The following is a 20,091-nucleotide window of genomic DNA, read 5'->3' on the forward strand; positions in this document are numbered from 1 at the left end:
TGGGTGGATTATTCGTCAGCTAAAGGTGCATGGTTAGATTACCAAGTTGGGCAGGTTTGGTATGATTAAATTTGAGAATTGCGATAAGTGGCAAGGTTTAGACTTCAAAAATTCGCTTAACGTACGCTTATACTGAATAAACAGAATGACCCTTTAACTTAAAACTTACGCACCGTAAAAATAACATACTTTTTGATTTCGTTTTCTTTTAAATTGAGTTAGGTTTCACTGTATTCACGAAGTCGAGAGGAATACAGTAAAAATATTATTTCCTTCGTATTTGGGTACCTACCCTTCCTCATTCACTGTAAATACCCGTAAAACACACAGAAACTGTAACTACAGCGGATGACATAGATTTTTTTATAGTAATAAAAAATATTCGAATATTCGAAACCTGAGCGGCCGAATATTCGAATATCAAAACAGGTCAAATATTCGAATATTCGAATTGCAAGCCCTACACCCCACACGAGCGTCTATTGAGCGTCGGCGTCTAGTCAGCGCTATGAAAAATAGCGTCGCTGCGCAGTCGCGCCATCGTTCCGTCGAGCAGCAGCCATAGAGTTGACTTAGTATAGTCAACTTGACTAGACGCTAACGCGTGACGCTATAACACTGTGCTTTAGTTTCGATTTAATAATGGTTGTTTTAATTAATTTAGTACAACTTATTCCATTGTTACTATAGTTCGTTTTTTTAGCATTAGAAAGAAGGTAAGCGATCTTCATGTCTTTTAATTGAAAAACGCTTTTTTTAAATCAGTAACTATTACTTATGAAAGCAGAAGAATATAAATGATCGTATTAGATTCATAATTGTTACATATTTGCCGTTATTTATATTTAAAACGTGTTTTTCAATAAAAAGGCACGTCAAGATTGTTTACCTTATTTCTAATGCTAAAAAAACGAACTATAGAATACTGAAATCATAGATAAAGAAATAAGAAGAAAACTATTCTTCTTGTATCATTTTCTATTATTGAAATTAAGCTTTATGAAGGCTATTTTTTTTAAAGTAATTTATCTATTTAGTTTAGTGTGTGATTTATTTTAAGAATATAGTTGAACTATAAAAGTAATATGTTATTACGAAAATAGTGTGGTACATGAGTCAATAGTAGTTTTCTTAAAACATCTTTAGAAAATAATTCAATAATACCTATGGCAGATAAATTCATGTATACAGTGAATTTCTTTAATAACTAATTGTAGTTAGGATAACCTGAGTATTTATTATCAAATATTGTGATATAATGTAATTATCAGTATTACATGGATTATTGTATTGTTTTATGTACCATATAGGTTTGTATTTCCTGTAACTTTTTAATTTATAAATATATATCTTTATTTTAATTTACATTAGTAGGATTTAGGGCGCTGATAACTATAAGTACCTACCTATATTTTTCTCATGTACCTATGTATAAAGTAAAAAAATAAAATATTGTTACTTATTGTCTAAAATAATTAGATTCATTTTAAAGTGACATCATAATTCTTTTTGGTGCCTAGACGTTTCAAATCGATATAATAAGCTAAGAAATATATAATAAGTTACTATAATTTGCACCTTTAGTACCTAATAAACCTTTGAGCATTACTTAATTATGTTAAAATAAATATATGTTGTTCTACGATATGTTATATACGATTCCCCTTTCCTTGAAAATTATAGAATATTATCTTTTAAAATTTTTTTACAAATTTAGTTTCTATGTATATCTAGTATCAGGAAATATTAATAAAAAAACATATTAAAATTATGATTATATATTGGGCACTTAATATCTTGTGTTTTAAATAATATAAACTAAGTTATATATTGTAACCAATGCATTCCTCGTTTATTTTCACTTTCTATCTCATTTTAAGTTTATTTTTAAATCTAAGTTGAATCCAGGTCTAAACCTAAGTCGTGACACTTTCTTTAAAATCACATTATATACGCTTTTATTTTAAGAAACATTAATTAGTTACGATAAATGCTTACAAAAATACACTTAAAGTTAAAAGATCCATAAAATGGTCGCTTACCTATATCTTTATGGGCATGTACTTACATCAAAAAGTACAATAGTTATAAAGTTAATTTATTCCATTAATTGACCCACTTCCTACATGTAAAACACGCACACACAACATATTATTATACATAGATACCTATGTAGTTGTCATTGTAACATACAGAGACCAATTCAAATATTAATTTCTTGTAATCAAACGGATGTCAACAGTTACAGCTATCAAATCATATAACCAGTTGCTAACAAGGTATGACTATCTGAATGGGCCTCGCAGACGTCGTGAGATGCTACCGGGTTTAAAAGGCGGATGTTCAAATTGACATTGAGAATGTAACCGACTTTAATAACGTATAATAATTTACGGCTATGTATAGCTGAAGTGCGTTTTAGTTAAAGGAAATAGCAGTACTAGTACAATTGCATATACTGTAGATGTGCCATTTTATTTAAAGTTGTCCCCTACCCTTTTTATTTCAAATTTGGGATTTTTGTATGTTATTTCTACTCAGAATCACGAGCTCTTTTGATCCTAAGAGGAGAAAAAAAGTGTCCCAAAATTTTCATACATTTTACGATTTTTCCATTCCGTGACCGCCATCCAAAAATGGTAACGGAATGCAAATAAAAACCTTGGGACTCTTTTTTGCTCCTATTAGGATAGAAAGAGCTCGTGATTCTAAATAGAAATAACATAGAAATTCACAAATTAAAAAAAAAGTGTATGGGACAACTTTAAATAAAATGGCCCAGATATGTATATGAATAGTTCAACTGGATTTTGTTTGAGCTCGCGCTGATGATAAAATGAATAGATTGCCACCACATTTAGTTAAACGTCTCAGTAGTTTTGACCAAGAGCGTTACCAGCTGATTTGATATGACTGATGGCGAAAAGAATGGGAAGGGGCATGGGGAGTTACACATTTTCTGACCGAACTGACACATTTACACAAAACTCGAATAGGTAATCTAAAGATTATTTTTAACCCTTTATTGCATCTAATACTCACTTCCACTGACTCATTCTAGTGTCGTGTCACTAAATTGTGACCCTCACCTGGTCTCACGATCAAACCAGGACATCTCTGACCTCCATAAACCTACATTAGTCTTGATTTTAAAGCTCTAAATATACTAGATACCCTAATTAGTATAAATTGTTTCATGGGTAGGCAGCTTCGTTTGTCTTGTCACGATGTCCTGTCTCTATTTTTACCGCAATTTGCGATTTCTCTGGTTTAGTCTGGATATTATTAAAGGAAGCGAGATACGAGCATCCGCCATTTTGCGCGTATTGGCGGTGACGCCATTTTGTTTCGCACTTCTGTGTAATTATTTAATGATGAACGAAACTTTGGAAGTTTTCTGTAGGTAGCTGAATTTAGTAGAAAATGTCTTTAACAATAATGGTAAATGATTAATGTAAACCGACTACAATAAAACCAAAAAGGGTCTAGATAATTCTAGTAGGTATGTGAGAATATCCCCCACTTAGGGTAGGTATGTTTTGTAAGTATCCCTACTTAGTTATTTATTTTATTTTCTTCCCATTCTTTTAGCATTGGTTGTAATTTTTCCTACCTACAGTTTTGTATACGTAGGCCAAAATTGCGCCTGGCCTTTTTGAAAAATTTCTTTGGCACAATGTTACCTACCTAAGACGAATGCATAATCCTCTACCATCGTATTTTCTCGGAAACGTTCGTATTTGTCATGCTACTTCAGTCAACCTACTTTTACTTTTGGTACTGAGACAGACTGAAATAGCATGACATATTCGTACGTTCCGTGAAATTACCATGGTAAAGGATTATGCACTACATCTGTAATACTTGCCATTCAAGACGCGTCTCTTCCGCAGCCTCTTGTGCTTCCTGTAGGACATCTAGCATTCATCCCGGTGCTATTTATAGCACACCTCAGGGATTGTTCAATCATTAGACACGTGTCCTGCAGATTTTCTTTTATGTACCTCACAGAACGTGACTACAAAATCCATAGTAGGTATTTATAGCTGTATCTGTAGGTATATGATAGGGAGCGATAGTAAAAACTTATGATTTCGTATATCCGGATGTTCTTCTCTACAGGGGCCCGGTTTCTCAAAAGCTTGTAACTTGTAATACAGTGGAAGTCTCTTTCTAACAAAAGCTTTCAAAAAGGGACTTCCACTGGTATTATAAGTTACAAGCTTTTGATAAACAGGGCACTGTACGGCTACCATCAGTTTGGCACTGACATAAACGCTATGGAGAACGTAATTTACTTTCTATACATCTCGCTCGTACTCGCATACGTTCTCGATAGCGTATACAGGGTGCTTCCTGTAACAGGAGCAATAAATTAAACTAAAGGCTGTACTCCTCAGACTGACCAACATTTGTTCAGCAACTTTTAGAAATTATGAATCCTTTAGACTTCCTCTTTTTCATATAAAATAAATATTGCCTTCAATGTACGCTGACATCAGTGTGTTTGACGTTGCTTGTCACGCTTTAAACATAACAAAATTTGCAATACATTGCGTCTTAGAATAGGTAAACTTTACAGTGTAATAAAAATCGTAACATGAGTTATTTTCAAAAGTTGCTGAACAAATGTTGGTTAGTTTGAGGAGTACAGCCTACAGTTTAATTTATTGCTCATGTTACAGGAAACACCCTGTATATCAGTTTTGACACTGTCAGTGACTCATGGTACGGGTTCTGGTCGCAATTCTCAACCGAGTCTCATGAGTTTTGTGAGTAAATTCCATGATTAAATATTTTTTTTGCCGATTCAGTTTTTTGGAAGTTTTTATAATGGCGGAGCCGTACACTATTTAGTTTAAAGCTACCCTCGCGAGGTCTACAGCTCACAAAAAGCCACTAGTGCCTTACACAGGCACTTTTTCGCTCGCTGTGTTGTAATTTACTGCACAGTTGTCCGAGGCAGTCAGAGAGCATCTGAAAACTTTAGTCATATTGATATAGATAGTCGCCATCAGATATATCGGAGCGGCCAAGGTGCTCACAAATAGCATCTTAGGAGCTCCAATATATTTGATCGCGACTGTACCACTCGCTATATCTCATACTTACCTGTTAGATAGTTCCTTGAAAATATCATCGCACCTTGACAGTAAATCCTTGTTTGCGACACTCAGTCATATCAAAACTCAGGTATCCGTTAAATTGTTCTCGGTACTGTTGATTGTTTTATTTGCTTGAGAGATTAGAATGCTTGGCATTCAGCATAAAATATAAGATAATGATATATTGACGTGTAAACTTTATTGTATGTTAAAAAAAATATTTGAATAAGATGCTTACGTATGAAACAATGTACTAAAAATATATGAATTTTTGTTTGAACAAGTGTATGTTTCAATAAAGTTTTATATTATAGTGTGTTTATTATATTATTTTTAATAATTTGTTTCTAAGGCTTCTTTTCTCGCACCGTTAAATTGAATAAAAAGCTCATTAATTCATTACAAATCCTAATTATATATAATTTTTGTTCAATTTTGGTGTTGAGCGAATAGTCTTTAATTTTACTTTAAAAATAGAACTGCAAGTTGCAATATTAAGTTTAAAAGCTGCTTAAGTATGTATAACAGTTACCTTTAAGTGTTCACTCGGCCTCGCTCCAAATTGCTGCAAAATATCGTTTTAATTGCAATTAAGCGATATTTTTACTTTGCCGCTTATCTTCTTATTTCCTACCTACATGTAATTAAGCTTACTGTCAACGAGTCACGAAATTCAGCTTAAATTAAATTATTATCAACTGACTTGTTTAAAATGTTGTAAAGTTACACATTGAATTTAATACTGTACCTACCTCTATACTTGTAAACTTATTGAAATTTACCAGTTTTGAATGATTCATGGTAAGTTTCACTAGACATATCGACCGGGATATGGATCGAAAAATAGAAGGTAATCACGGTCCATATCCCGGCGGATATAAGTTTATTGAAATTTATTTTACGCCCACCTGGAATTACGATTTTTTATAAGTTTGCATACTCCTAATCTAAGACCTCAATGTATTTAAGGACATATTTGAGGAGTATCTTTTCAAAAGGGTTTATTTTTTCTGGGAATCTATTTCTAAATTGGACCTTAAATTTTCTTGAGCAAGGTTCTCTCTAGAAGTACCGCTAAGAAAAAAATAAACCCTTTTGAAAAGACACTCCTCATTTGATAAGCTATTGTAGCAAATATATCATAATAACTTACCTATCTTTATTTTCATAAATGTAAGTGGATGCGGCTAGTTCGACTCCGCGTAGAAGCCTTTAATGTTTATAGACGTACAGTTAGTAAACCATCATTAAATCACTAATGGTAATGACATAGACTTAAATGCCAAGCCGGGTCCAAACGTATCATTAAACTACTAATCATATCATTATAACTATACATGCATGCATCATAATTTGGAAAAAAAAATAATTTTGTTGGCTACAATGACGATAATTAAATGAATGATTATGCCCAAAACACGCCTTTATAAGGGCCTACCAAGTATTTTGTTTTGGCCGTGAACGACACATGGTATATTATTAGCGAGTACCTTAAATGTCAAATAACGTGAGAAAAGTAGCGACTTTTGCGTCGCGAATTATGTGGATATAACAATTATCACGCTCGGCAGCCTTCACATAACGCACATCCCTGCATTGTGATACTGAAATATGTAATTGTATAATACACAGACGAGAGCGACAGCGGTTTTACAGCCACCCCACACTAGCGTCTCCCGAGCGTCGGTGTCTAGTCAATTCTATGGCTGCTGCTCGACGCAACGTTGACGCGACTGCGCAGCGACGCCATTTTTCATAGCGCTGACTAAAGTCTATTTTTTTATTCGGTAGACTAAAATGACATTTCATAGAATGAAATGATACATGATGTTCATACTATGGAATGTCATTTTAGTCTACCGAATAAAAAAATAGACTAGACGCCGACTCTCAAAAGACGCTAGTGTGAGGTGGCCCTTATAACTAATCTACCTACCTATTAAAGATCGTTGACCCCTTACCTAATAAATTGACATAATTAATTATAGTCGAGCGAAGTAAATGTAGCTTACCTTTTATTTGATTAACTAGAATTTCTTAAAAATAACCTGTTTTATTACAGCCACTTATGTATTTTCGGGACATTACTAAGGCTTTGGTCATTAACTAATTATTAGTTAGGGTCCATCTAGAAAAAAAAGACTCAAGACACTGACGTAAGGATTCATCCATCAATTTTAGTATCCATTGGATATAAGATAAATAAATTACTTATTGTAATATAAAATATTTTTAAGATAAGAGGCTTTCAAATACATACGTATAAGTAACAGACATAGACAAATGAAGTTCTATTTAGCCACCACTTAACTTTTTGTTGTTGTTTTTGCGCTCGTCCACTGTTTAATTGTAATGTAAATGCGACCTACTTTCACCCATGGTACTCTTATTGCATGTCAAAAACTAATTGCGTTTCTTTTGTAATATTTTTCGCCATATCATTATGGCAGTTTGTTCTTATAAGTTTTTGTTACACATTTAAACGGTACTTTTTGTTACGCAACTAAGTATATAGTCGTTATAAGTTTTTACAACTTTTTGGCAAAAACGATGTTTTTTACTTATCATGATGTTATTAACAAAATAAATGACGGATACTCACGTATTGAATATAGCGTCCTGAATACATTTTATTCTATTCTATTCTATTGTTATTCATATATTAGCAATAAGTTGTGTCGTCTATCAAAGTATTAAATATATATTTTCTATGTTATGTTTTGGCTATCTGGCATATTGCGTATAAAATATAAAAAGAAAATCTAAAAAAAGTATTTGGGTAAAAAACAAAGAAAAAAATATTTTAATTACTTTCAGGCCAGTGCTAACTTGTACCACTATTAAAATAAAAAAAAAACAACAATAACCTTGTACGCGCACAACACACGTATTGTTTGTGCTTTATCAGATGTGTACCGACTATTCAATGATATTCTCACACGTATGTTTAACGCGTTTGTTTGTTTGGGCTTATTATGTGGGTTTACATGGTGATAAAACGCAAGTTGTGGAAATTTTCCAAAAAGTTGAAAAAGTTCTCGGATGTTTCAGGAAAACTTTACAGGAAACAGTCATTTAGATTATTACACAGTATTTACATTTCATATTATTAGAATAGTTAGTTTAAATTAGTTTAGTTTATATTTTGTACTTTTTGTGGCAATAAAGCATTTTCATTTCATTAAGGAAATGGAACTATAATAATATGTTTGTATTATAATATTAGCAGGAGCACTAATTGTAAGTGCTACAAATATTAATAAATACATAATTTATAGAAATGTATTTGTAAGACATTTTTATACTGGTTTATTGTTTTGAATCATGTTCCTATTGTACTCTTATTTCAGCTGTTTTTTTTATAAAATGAAATAAAACCAACTGGTTACGAATAGCTTTCAAAGAAAACATATTTAAATTGGACACCAGCTCCTAAGAATAAGTTTATTATTTATCTTTGTGTTTGATATAAAACTATATATACATACATATTTTAAGTTATATTGGGTCTGTCGAAATGAAACACCAAGCAGTTGATAAGTTTAATAAGAAAATTTAAAGTAAGTAGGCTTAATAATTTAAATTATCTTTTTTAATGTTTTTTTCTAGGGTGGATATTTAGATGATTTCACCAATCATTTGTTGTGTCTTGAGGTCGTGAGTGTCGTGACTCATAAGTTATTTGTCTTTTTTTTATACCTACTTACAAATAGTTATCCGTTGACGTATTATAGATCTGGAACAAAAGATTATAATTATGGTAAGGTATATAAAATAAAATGTAATTTATAATCTTTTGACTAGTTCCCAAGGTCCTATCAGATTTTGAACTAATGAGAAAATAAGGTAGCAACCGGAAATATAGAACTGTATTTCGCAAAAAAATAGGCTAAATATTCTAAATATGTCGTGTTAAAATAATATATCCCACTTAAAAGTATATACCAATTACAAATATAACTAAAAGGCACTTCTAGCAACGAAATATATTTTATGTTATTTCATTCTATGTTTAATAGACTTTTTAAAATGTATTTATCTCACATTAAACAAGTTACATTCTATTCCTAAAAAGTAATTATATTATTATATTACTTACGCGATTTCCAATTTTTTCAAACGCACGAACTATCTATTTTTATAAACTTTTTTTTAAAGCACGTGTGAGCATGTAAGCCGCCCCAACACCACTAGTGAACGTTCGCGAGATAGGCTGCGTCTGCGCACGGTGACACAGCTTTCCCAATAACAGAGGGTCCACTATACCGCGAACTTTGCAGTCTTTGTTGTTGTTATCAGGATTTCTTTTGAAAAGTACATGTAAGAAGCCTTTCCCTTACAGCCTTATACGTTTATAATTTTTTAGTCCGTTTAAGCAAATAATTTTTTGATTGACAATTAATTGAATACTGACCTATAGACGCTTGCAATTTTAGTTTCTTTATATAGGTTACCAAGTGATTAGATATGTAAAAGTGTATTTGGAGAAATAAAAGACTAAAACAAAGGACTTGTTAGATATGTAACTGTAAACAAAATTTAAATGTTTTGTTCTCAACTTCGATTTAAAAAAAAAACCTCGGTAATAAAGTCTTTACTTTGATTAATCGAAGTTAATGAATCAATCTACATACGCCATTTTGAAAAAAAACACAATCGACAAAAAATATAGGTATATTTAATCATCTAATCTGCTCACAAAATTTTTCGAAAACAGGTTGAGTATTGCGACCTGTAGAGGAGAGCATCCAAAGTTCAAAGTTTTTATTGTATATAAGAATCAGGTTACATTGCAGGTCGAAAATACTAAAGCATTTTTGCCCAATATGAAACGGAGTTAGATGAAACAGTTATACATTTATCTCTTACTCAGTAGCAATAGTAGCATTGCGCTTCTAGCCTCTTCGCTGACTTAAGCTATGTCTTTCGCGATTCAATTATTTCACCTCTACAATACAGGACGCAGGTACTCGGTACATAACACGTTTGAAACACGAGTAACGCGAACCATAACATTCATTATGAGCTTTATCATTTTTACTATAAGGTTCAAATTAAAATAGAATATATAAATGAGTTACCACATTTTATTAGAAGTGGAAAATTAATTCAGTTTACTTTTTGAATTAAACGCTACATTTTGCGTCACTTACTATTTTATTTAGTGTCCTCATTTTGTATTTATAGTGCATATAACTAGTTTATATAATATTGACCGAGCGTTAGTAAAGGTCTCCGTTTCAGCTTGGACAAAAATGTTTTCATTTATCCGGATGTTCTCCCCTATAGTTCTCCATACGTTGTTTTAATTAGTTTGTTTTGACTTCTGACTATCATTTTAGTTTACTATTTAAAAATGACACGATTGCATGTCACCAGCATACTATGTAACGTGAATGTGTGTAACATATTAATGCTTTTTCCTCTGATAATTTTCCCGTGGAAAAGTACAAGCGTAGCACTGGCATGAGGAAAACCAAAAATACAATAAGCAAAAAGTTATAAGCACATTTTTCTCAATAGGATAGATTAGAATTTCTTATTTGCCAGAATACGTTACAATTAGGTTAGGTTAGGACAGCCATACTCTAAGTGTGTTCCGCGGAACCCTAGGGTTCCGCGACACCCTGCAGGGGTTCCGCAAGAATTTAGAACGCTATGCTTTAGTCGCCTCGAAACATTTTACTATGCCGCCACCGTATTGTAGGGTTCCATCAAGTATTTCGTTTTCCAAAAGGGTTCCGTCAAAAAACAAAGATTGAGAACCGCTGGGTTAGGACATTCACATTCTGGCGAGGTTGCGGAAGAGTACTTTGGCGTTCCTGGGACCTCGCCGTATAGCAGCGAGGCGGCAACAGAGGGGTTTTAGCGGGTAAACCTGGGGTCTCATTAGCCCACAAAAAAAGGACATATACATTAATAGACAACCAGTAACAAAAAGCTTAACACGTGTGGGTATAATTTGTAAACGACTGGTTTTAGGGTTCCTTACCCGAAGGGTAAAAACGGGACCCAGTACTAAGACTGCTCTGTCCGTCACCATCACCGACACTTATCCTTTTTCCATAACTAGCGACCCGCCCCGGCTTCGCACGGGTTAACAAATTATACATAAACCTTCCTCTTGAATCACTCTATCTATTAAAAAACCGCATCAAAATCCGTTGCGTAGTTTTAGAGATCTATGCATACATAGGGACAGACAGCGGGAAGCGACTTTGTTTTATACTATGTAGTGATAAGTACATACTCCTCCCGCAGTTAAGCATTACTCAATATACCTACACAATTTTCCGCTATTAAAAAAAGTTGTGTTTGGCTATGGCTGCTGCTCGACGCAACGTTGGCGCAACTGCGCCATTTTCCATAGCGCCGACTAGACGCCGACGCTCAAAAGACTAGTGTGTGGTGGACCTTAAGTGACTAAATTAAAAGTTTATATGTCAAACCTCTTGCGCGGAATTACAATAGTTGTCAAGCTATACAGCAACAATAATATTTCACCGACAAAATCGCAATTTCCTTGTTTTCCATACATCGAAACGGCTTCTAACGTTAGATGGTGACGTCACGACGTATTGCCATTTTGTTAGAAGCGTTTTGTCAGTAAAGTGCGGGTGCCAGACTTTGACCATCATTTGTGACTTTTGTTTTGCTCTAAGACAATGGGTCCCCACATCCGCAAAACAACACTTATACCATTCATAAAAAAATGTCAAATACCCTATTCCTGTGGGGTAATTTTTGAGCCCTAGTCAGACTTCTATAGTTATTCTAAATCGTTGAAAATTAACAATAAGTAGGTACCTACGTCAACCAAAGACGACATTCACATTAAGATAGCACCTGCATTTGTATAGGTGATAAAACGTGCATAATTATGTTTAGACTAGCCTTGCTGATATGCCTAGGTTTTCTAAGAACTAACGGTCGTGTATGTCCTATGATGATACGCCATTTTGAAAAGTAAAGTCATTGTAAATAATGTCACGAACGTTACTGCTGTATAGTAGCAATTTTTCCACCAGTTTAATTTTTATGGTTGGGGATATTTTTGAATTATAAAGCAGTGTATTCAGTTTTTCTTTGTTTTATTAGTATCTATTAATACTGAAAATATTGAAAAAACATTTATTCTATTAGTGACATGATGAGTAAGTACAAAGTTTGTACGCGTTACGCATAACAGTAGGTAATTAGAAGTATTGTGTGATTGTAATGTATTTGTCAATTGTCTTTACTGGATTGATCGTTTCTCCTTGCACCATCTTTTAGTGTTTCTGTTTGGCCCTATGGTTGATTGGTAGAGAATGCCTTTTGGCATTAAGTCCGCCATTTGTACATAATTGTATATTTTTGTGCAATCAAGTTTAAATAAATAAATAGAAGACCATTTTGAATCCGGAATCTAACATTAAATCGATTTTGCAATTCTCCATCTACGCTAATTCTTCATCGGTTTTGCACCAACAAAGTGTGAGTGTGGAATTCCACTCCACTTATTTACGGCAGCCGATCGTAAAATCAAGCAGGTCATGAAATTCCTAGGCATATCTTGAATCATGGAAACCATTGTCTCGTTGCCTGAGTCGACGGAGCCCCGCGTAGGGTCTCCTATTTCTGTACAGTTTGCCCTTCGGCCACCTGAAACAACCTAACGAACCTCTATTGGCTTAATGTAACTACGGTCAAAACATTACACACGAATTTTACAATTAGCCTCATTTTACGATCGGCCGTCGACATATGTACACGCTGACACTATCACTCTCTGTCACTCCAAAGTTTGTGGATCTCTCGAGAGATATCTCGGTCTGTCTGTTTTTATACAAAACAGTACTTGCGGGGGTTTTCAGAAAAAATGGTACCATTTACTTTTTTTCGAAAAACCATCAACTTTTGGGTTATTTAGAATCACGAGTAGGTACTGTTGAATGAGACAAAGAAAAAAGTGTCCACAGTTTTTTATAAAAATGTTGGGTGTCAGTTTTTTAATGCGCCATACAAAATGTATGTGAAAATGCGTTACAAAACTTTTTTTTTGGGACACATCTTTTTCTTTTTAAATCGATAGTCCTCGTGATTCTGAGTAGAAATAACCAAAAAGCTGATGGATTTTCTAAAAAAAGTATATGGTACACCTTTAAGTGAAAATGCCCAGCTACAGTTTGTATTTTCATTTCCAATAATAATCTTAACAGAAACATTATCTTCCACAGAATCATGATGTACCGAAAGCGTCGAGAGTACCAACCGCTGTCAACCATCGGGGAGAACGTTAAATTCCTGTCCCGGCCCTACACGGAGCTTCGCAGTATGAACGGCACCAAGACCAGACTACGGTGAATCTGTATATAGTATCTATCGACAATTATATCGTATGCCACTCAACACTAGCGTGTCCCGAGCGTCGGCGTCTAGTCAACTCGTGTAAGGCCTGAGTGGACGCTCGCTCGGCGACGCGTGCAGCGTGGCTGTGGGCTCACGCGTGACGTGAGCAGCGTGCACTAAGGCCGCTCCTATACGTGCGCATTTGTTTAACATGCACGCCGCACGCCCCGCCCCGCTGCACGCACAACTCGAGCGTCCACTCGGGCCTTAACACTATGGCTGCTGCTCGACGCTACGTTGATACAACTGCGCTGCGACGCCATTTTCCAAAGACGCTAGTGTGGGGTGGTCCTATAACTCCAGGGGGCCTAGCTAAGATGACAATCGTTCACAGAAAATGAAACGCTATCATTTCCATTCATTATTTACGTTTATCTTGCATCGTTTATGATTGTCATCTTGGCTAGTTAGGCCCACAGATAGATTATTATAGGCCAAAATTGAATGTACAATCTGTACAGTTGCTCTTTAGTCGCGCCTAGGCAAGCGAGAAATGTGCACGTGCTAACTACCTCTCCCTCATTGAAAGAGAGAGAGACAAACTTATGTTCGAGTGAAAGAGTGGTATGCCAAAATTAATCAAGAAAAGCAGATTCATTCGTAATGAAATAAATTATGGAAGTATTTTTTGTGCTCCTCATACTCGTATATGTAATATCTATATCACGTAATGCTTTGAAAACTGAAGTGTAAAACGCCTCGGCCCGGACCCGGACCGTTCTAGTGTGAGTCATCTCGGTAGAGCCCGTGGTGTAAGTCCCCCAATAGTTAGTACAGTAACCGGCGATAAATATTGCACATCAGTTTTTGGAAAAAGGCAATTGACTGTTTACGATGATTCTTGTGTTCGGCCGCGTAAGCTGAAAACGTCGGTTCGATTCCGGCCTCTGCCACTTTTTCTTTAGATTATGACACCTATTTCAGTTTATAAGCCAAGTCTCTTTCCAAAGACCGATGTGCTATATTCATCGCCGGGTACTGTACATACATTATAGGGTTTCGGAACGGTTTGTGGTTCATGAACTATAGAAAAGGACACGATTTTAAAAATACAGTGATGAGGGTGACATCGTATTTAGTAAAATAATTATAGTAGATCAACCAAAAATCTACACCGGTGACTTTTTGTCATATCTTATTATGATTAAGTTAATATGAGAAGAGGTAACATATTTCACGTCTTTTCCGATCAATACATCTTTGGATTGAATGCAATCAATCAATTCGAATAAAATTTCGATTTTAATATGTGGCTTTCTATCAGACTTTTCTATCAGAGAAGAGCCCTTATGCACATGAAGCATCGGAACCCTTTTCTAATGGAAAGCCACAAATTGTCTCCAGAGTAAACTTAACTCAGTGAGCAAAGTGACCTATCTCGAAAATTTCATTTTACGTACAAAAGTCGAAATTGTTAACAAATTAATTTTAGACGAAACTAGAAACAAATGTTGGATATTTAGATAATGGAGTCTGTAAAATACCAGTTCTTCAAGTGCTGTGAATGATTTAAACCTTGTATATATAGATTTAAGTGCTAATATCCTTTAACATGTACAATTTAACCGTCTCAGTTTTATTATGTTTAATTATTTAATATTTCTCTGGTCTTTATAATTATATTAATCGAAGCTCAAACTTGTTTAAAGCAATATTTTGTATACTTTATGTCAATGAAGTTTTGAAATCACGTTTTTATTCAAGTAGTGTTTGTGTTTTATTTTTTTGGCAATTTAAACAAGAATATGCCTACATATTAAATTTAATCCTACTGAATTTCTCGCAGCTGTATATGTAGTTATATAATATTTGTTTAAATAGCTAAATAATTAAAATACTGATTTAAATGCTCATTATGAAAGTGAAACGCTTTAAACAACGTTTTATTAATTTATTAGATATTTAATTCATTTTAGCATGGGACAGAATTTGTACTAGATCTAAATCTGGGCCATGTTGCATAACAAACTACAACCTTGTGAAATTAGAAAAGGAGTTCCGCTTGTAATATTAGTTGTAGTTTGTTATGCAACATGGCAGTGGTTCTACTATTTGTTTTATATTTAACTTGCAGTTTGTTAGAAAATATTTGACTTTATTTAACATTTTATTTAAAATAGTTATTTCAAAGAAAAATCCAAATTTAGACCAATTTTGGATTTGTAACAGCACGCCATTGGTATAAGATCACATAAGGTCTGATAGGGCAAGATGAACACAGGGACAAGAAGAACAGTCGTATGGAATTGTCTCTTAATCTTCTGTAATCTTGCTCCAAAATAAATTGTATATTTCTCCACCTGACCTTAATGAATCTACAATTGCACGACTATGTGTAACCGATTTTATTTCACTTACTTTTAATAAACACTTTACAAGTGTCAAAAAAACACTTAAGGTATTTGCACCTAAGATGGCCCATGGTTATTTTTATTATGTTTAATATAAACTTGAAGTTTTGTCTATGGTTGTAGCACATGGATGCAATATTTGAACCCATTAACACTTATAAAAGTATGGAGTTGTATAAGTAGGCAATCTTATATCGGGCTATATAAGGTGCAAGTATCTTATACAATACAGTGTTTAATTTCTTGTGACCTAAATCTAGAACAAAGTCCGTAGTTGAAATTGAAATAGATAGTGTGTATTTAATTTTATATATTTAGGTATTCATCTTGAGTATTATTAGGTATACTAGTTGTTATTATAGCTTTAAGTAGACAATTTTGTTTTCAGTTCGCTGTAAGTAGTGTTGAATGTTATTTTGCATTTATAGAATATGTGATTTCAAAACTTCATATGTATTTATATGTTTCAGCTTAGAAATGTTTCAAAGTAGGTTGGTGAATACAAATAATAAAATTCTTCCAAAGGGCCAGTACACTAGCGTCTTCCGAGCGTCTGCGTACAGTCAACTCTATGGCCGCTGCTCGACGCAACGTTGGCGCGACTGCGCAGCGACGCCATTTTGCATAGCGCTGACTAGACGCCGACGCCCAAAAGACGCTAGTGTGGGGTGGCACTAACTGTCTAGGTTATCTTATATTTGGATGGCATTATGCACATAATGATCTATAACCTAAAATTATTCCATAAAACCATTGAATGTGTGAAAACTGAGCTTAACCCTTAAATGCATAGTGATGCATTTATACACACAACATAAACATCAAATGTTATGCATTATTAAACAAATTCTATTTGTTCTTGTATATTATTTCAATAGTAAAACTAATAAATTTTCCGAATTATTACATAAATTTACGCAGTATTTTAATTTATAAAAGTTACATTTGTTTATAGACGAAATGTCGGAAAACTTGGAAAAACCTGGAAGTTGATGATTTTTAGTATGTGATTTTGGGCAGATTTTTCGGGGTTTGTAATTATTTTATATTTACAAATTTTATCATAGGAACATCACAAATAGTGTACCTTTCTGTTGGCAGTTAAGATTTTTCCTATACCCCTTACTAATAGCTATATATTTCCAAAAATATGATTTAGACTATGCAACTTTTAACACTGATTTCCCAGTGAAAATCGATGATATATTTTTTTTTACTATTTTTCCTAGAAACGGCAAACAATTATGTGATATATATATATTAATTTCGGGCAAAACGAAAAAATCATGTATTTAAGGGTTAAATTATTTGAACTGCGGTGCTGGCACCGTAGTAGTGTAAGTTTAAAATGTATTTTTTTTTCGATCTGTTATGTGTATTTGAGAAAAAGTATATTCATGACATGTAACCTTATTCCTAGCTAGATTAATATATCAAATAACACTATTTATTTATAACGGATTAAGTGACCGGATTTATTGATTATGAAACAGATAGATTACCTACATTTTTTGATCGAATACATGTTGAATAGATAGACCCTTCTATTTTTTAAATGATAACCAAATTATATACCATGAGGTCAATTCGAATCAATTACATTTTGATATCATTATGTCACTTAGTTATCATACTCACGTTCATTTCGTACGTACATATTTGTTCGTACATGTATTGATGCGAGCGAGACGCACGGGCGAATGATAAGATAAACTAAAATTACATCATTTAGATAATTATCAAAATGTACAATCAGCTGCAGATAGTTGACCCCCCTGCAAACAAATGGCTATGCAGGGGGATCAGTTACCTCTGCAAGAGTCAGTACATTCAAATTGGCCTCCAGTTTAAAAATATTTAATGTTCACGTAATTTGCAGTAATAAACATTGACTACCGACTGTCAAACAGGTAAAACTATTATAGTATGAATTATCTCAGATGATTTTTTCGGGCTCGAGCACAAATCTGTTAAACAAAAGCCTTTGTTTCTTTTAAGACCGGTCTTCAGCACGTGCCAAAGTAACCATGTCGTTTAAAAAGCAACTATCGTGATAGTATTAAGGTTCAAATTTATGTGACAGCTCATTCTAAGAACAATCAGGGTGGTCTTTTCTTTGGAGATAACAAAACGTGTTATCTCCAAATGGGTTGTTTCATGAATTTGAACCATATAAATAGAATGATAAATTTGCTTTTTAATCGGGTTTGTTCCCGTTACTTAAGTAGGGTATATTAGCAGTAAACAGGTGTAAGCACTGCATAAAGGAAACAATACCTTTTGTTTAATAGACTAGGGCCCAAGCCCGAAAAAATCATCTCAGATAATTCATACTATAATTTTAGATATTAAATAGACATTTTATTTTGTTAAGAATATATCGTGTGACATCCCAAGTGGTAACTCAGTGACGCAAATATATTTTACGTGCAGTTTTGACTGGACTTTTGTCCTTATAATTAAATAGTCATTTTTATGGTTTTATTAAGACATCTCTGTAAATCTAACATCTCACATGTGATATTTTTGTTTAATTATATCTATGATATGGTTTATTTTAGCCATTTTGTTCCTAGATCGTTTTAGATGATTTTATTCTCAGTTGTTGTTTTTCATATTTGTGGGTTACTATGTTTTACTATAGAGCGCAGTCACGATACGCGGCTCTGTATAATAGGTATTAGCATGAATTTTGACAAATAAATAAGAAATTTTTAATTAATTTAATGATGTGGTTTTATTTCTCATTGTGCCTCTTATTTCCGTCAGTAATTTTACCTAGGTACCTAATCGTGGTGTTACTTTTTTACGAAATACTTCAATCTCTACAATACCTACCTAATAAAAGTAAAGTTATATCAATAATATGTATGGATGTATATAAAGATATATATAACTTACACAAGTTACACATAAGAATGTGTCAAATGTGTGCTGTCAAAAAATATTTATCACTAGAGGACGCCATGCGCCTACTCTACTTATTTCTGCCGTAAACTTTGTAATGTATTGTTTAAAAATTAAGATATTTTCATGGTTATATTTTACCGACAAAACGTATTATATAATTATTCAGTTTGTCTATCGAAAGGTACCACTTTGGCTTTATAAAATAACATAGACAGAGTGGCACCCTGATAAACGCAACATGGCAGACAGAAATCATAGTTATTACAATTTTGTCAGGCGCCAAAATTGTCGCCAATCAGACTATAAATGATCATACCTAATTTACTTATTCGTTGCAATCATTGGTGTTACCATCAAAAATATTGTACCGGCCTATGCGTCAAAAGTATCTACTCGCTGATAACTTTTAGCTAATGTCATCAACTTCACTACAGTATAGTATAAAACAAACAGCCATATTCGAACTTTAAGATACGTCAAATATTAGATATCGAAACGATATGAATTGGATATGTCAGTGTCAAAAGTGACGTTTCTTCAACACTGACATATCCAATCCGTATCGTTTCGATATCTAACATTTGACGTATCTTAAAGTTCGAATATGGCTGTAGTCGCTTCCTGCTGTCTGTACTTTAAGATCTTTAAAACTAGGTACGCAACAGATTTTTTTAATAGATAGAGTGATGCAAGAGGAAGGTTAATGTATAGTTTGTTTACCCGTGCGAAGCCGGGGCGGTTCGCTAGTACATTATAAATGCGAAAGTAACTGCCTGTCTTCACGCTTAAACCGCTGAACCGATTTGGGTGACATTTAGTATGGAGATAATTTGAGGCCCGCGGGGAAGGACAGGATAGTTGTTAATGTTAAATTGTTAATAACAATCAAAATCATCATTCATCGCAAACGAAGTTGCGGGCAGAAGCTAGTCTCGATATATTAAGTACCTATTTTCAATCGGTAGAAGTACCTAAGCACATCATATCAGTATTGGTTGTCTTTGTACAGTCGCCATCAGATATATCGGAGCGGCCGAGGTGCTCACAAATATCTGAACACGTCTCTATTGTCAAGGCGTTAGAGTGTGTGTTCAGATATTTTTGAGCACCTTGGCTGTTCCTATATATCTGATGGCGACTGTACCTTGTTCTTTTTTTATTAGGGTTCCGTAGCCAAATGGCAAAAAACGGAACCCTTATAGATTCGTCATGTCTGTCTGTCTGTCTGTCCGTCTCTCCGTCTGTCTGTCCGTCCGTATGTCACAGCCACTTTTCTCCGAAACTATAAGAACTATACTGTTGAAACTTGGTAAGTAGATGTATTCTGTGAACCG

At 33.9% G+C, this 20,091-nt stretch overlaps 1 protein-coding gene across 2 annotated transcripts in view; it reads left to right on the forward strand.

Moving 5' to 3' along the window:
* LOC134658339 (trehalase-like) overlaps positions 1-20,091 on the forward strand; it is a 221,931-nt gene that overhangs the window by 141,612 nt on the left and 60,228 nt on the right. For both annotated transcript variants that reach the window (XM_063513962.1, XM_063513963.1), the window contains exon 15: positions 13,325-13,505. In XM_063513962.1, coding sequence (XP_063370032.1) covers positions 13,325-13,451 — 127 coding nt within the window. In that variant the 3' untranslated portion in view covers positions 13,452-13,505. The remainder of the gene's footprint in view (positions 1-13,324; positions 13,506-20,091) is intronic.

This window comes from Cydia amplana, chromosome 22 (assembly GCF_948474715.1).
Source record: "Cydia amplana chromosome 22, ilCydAmpl1.1, whole genome shotgun sequence".
Lineage (NCBI taxonomy): Eukaryota > Metazoa > Arthropoda > Insecta > Lepidoptera > Tortricidae > Cydia > Cydia amplana.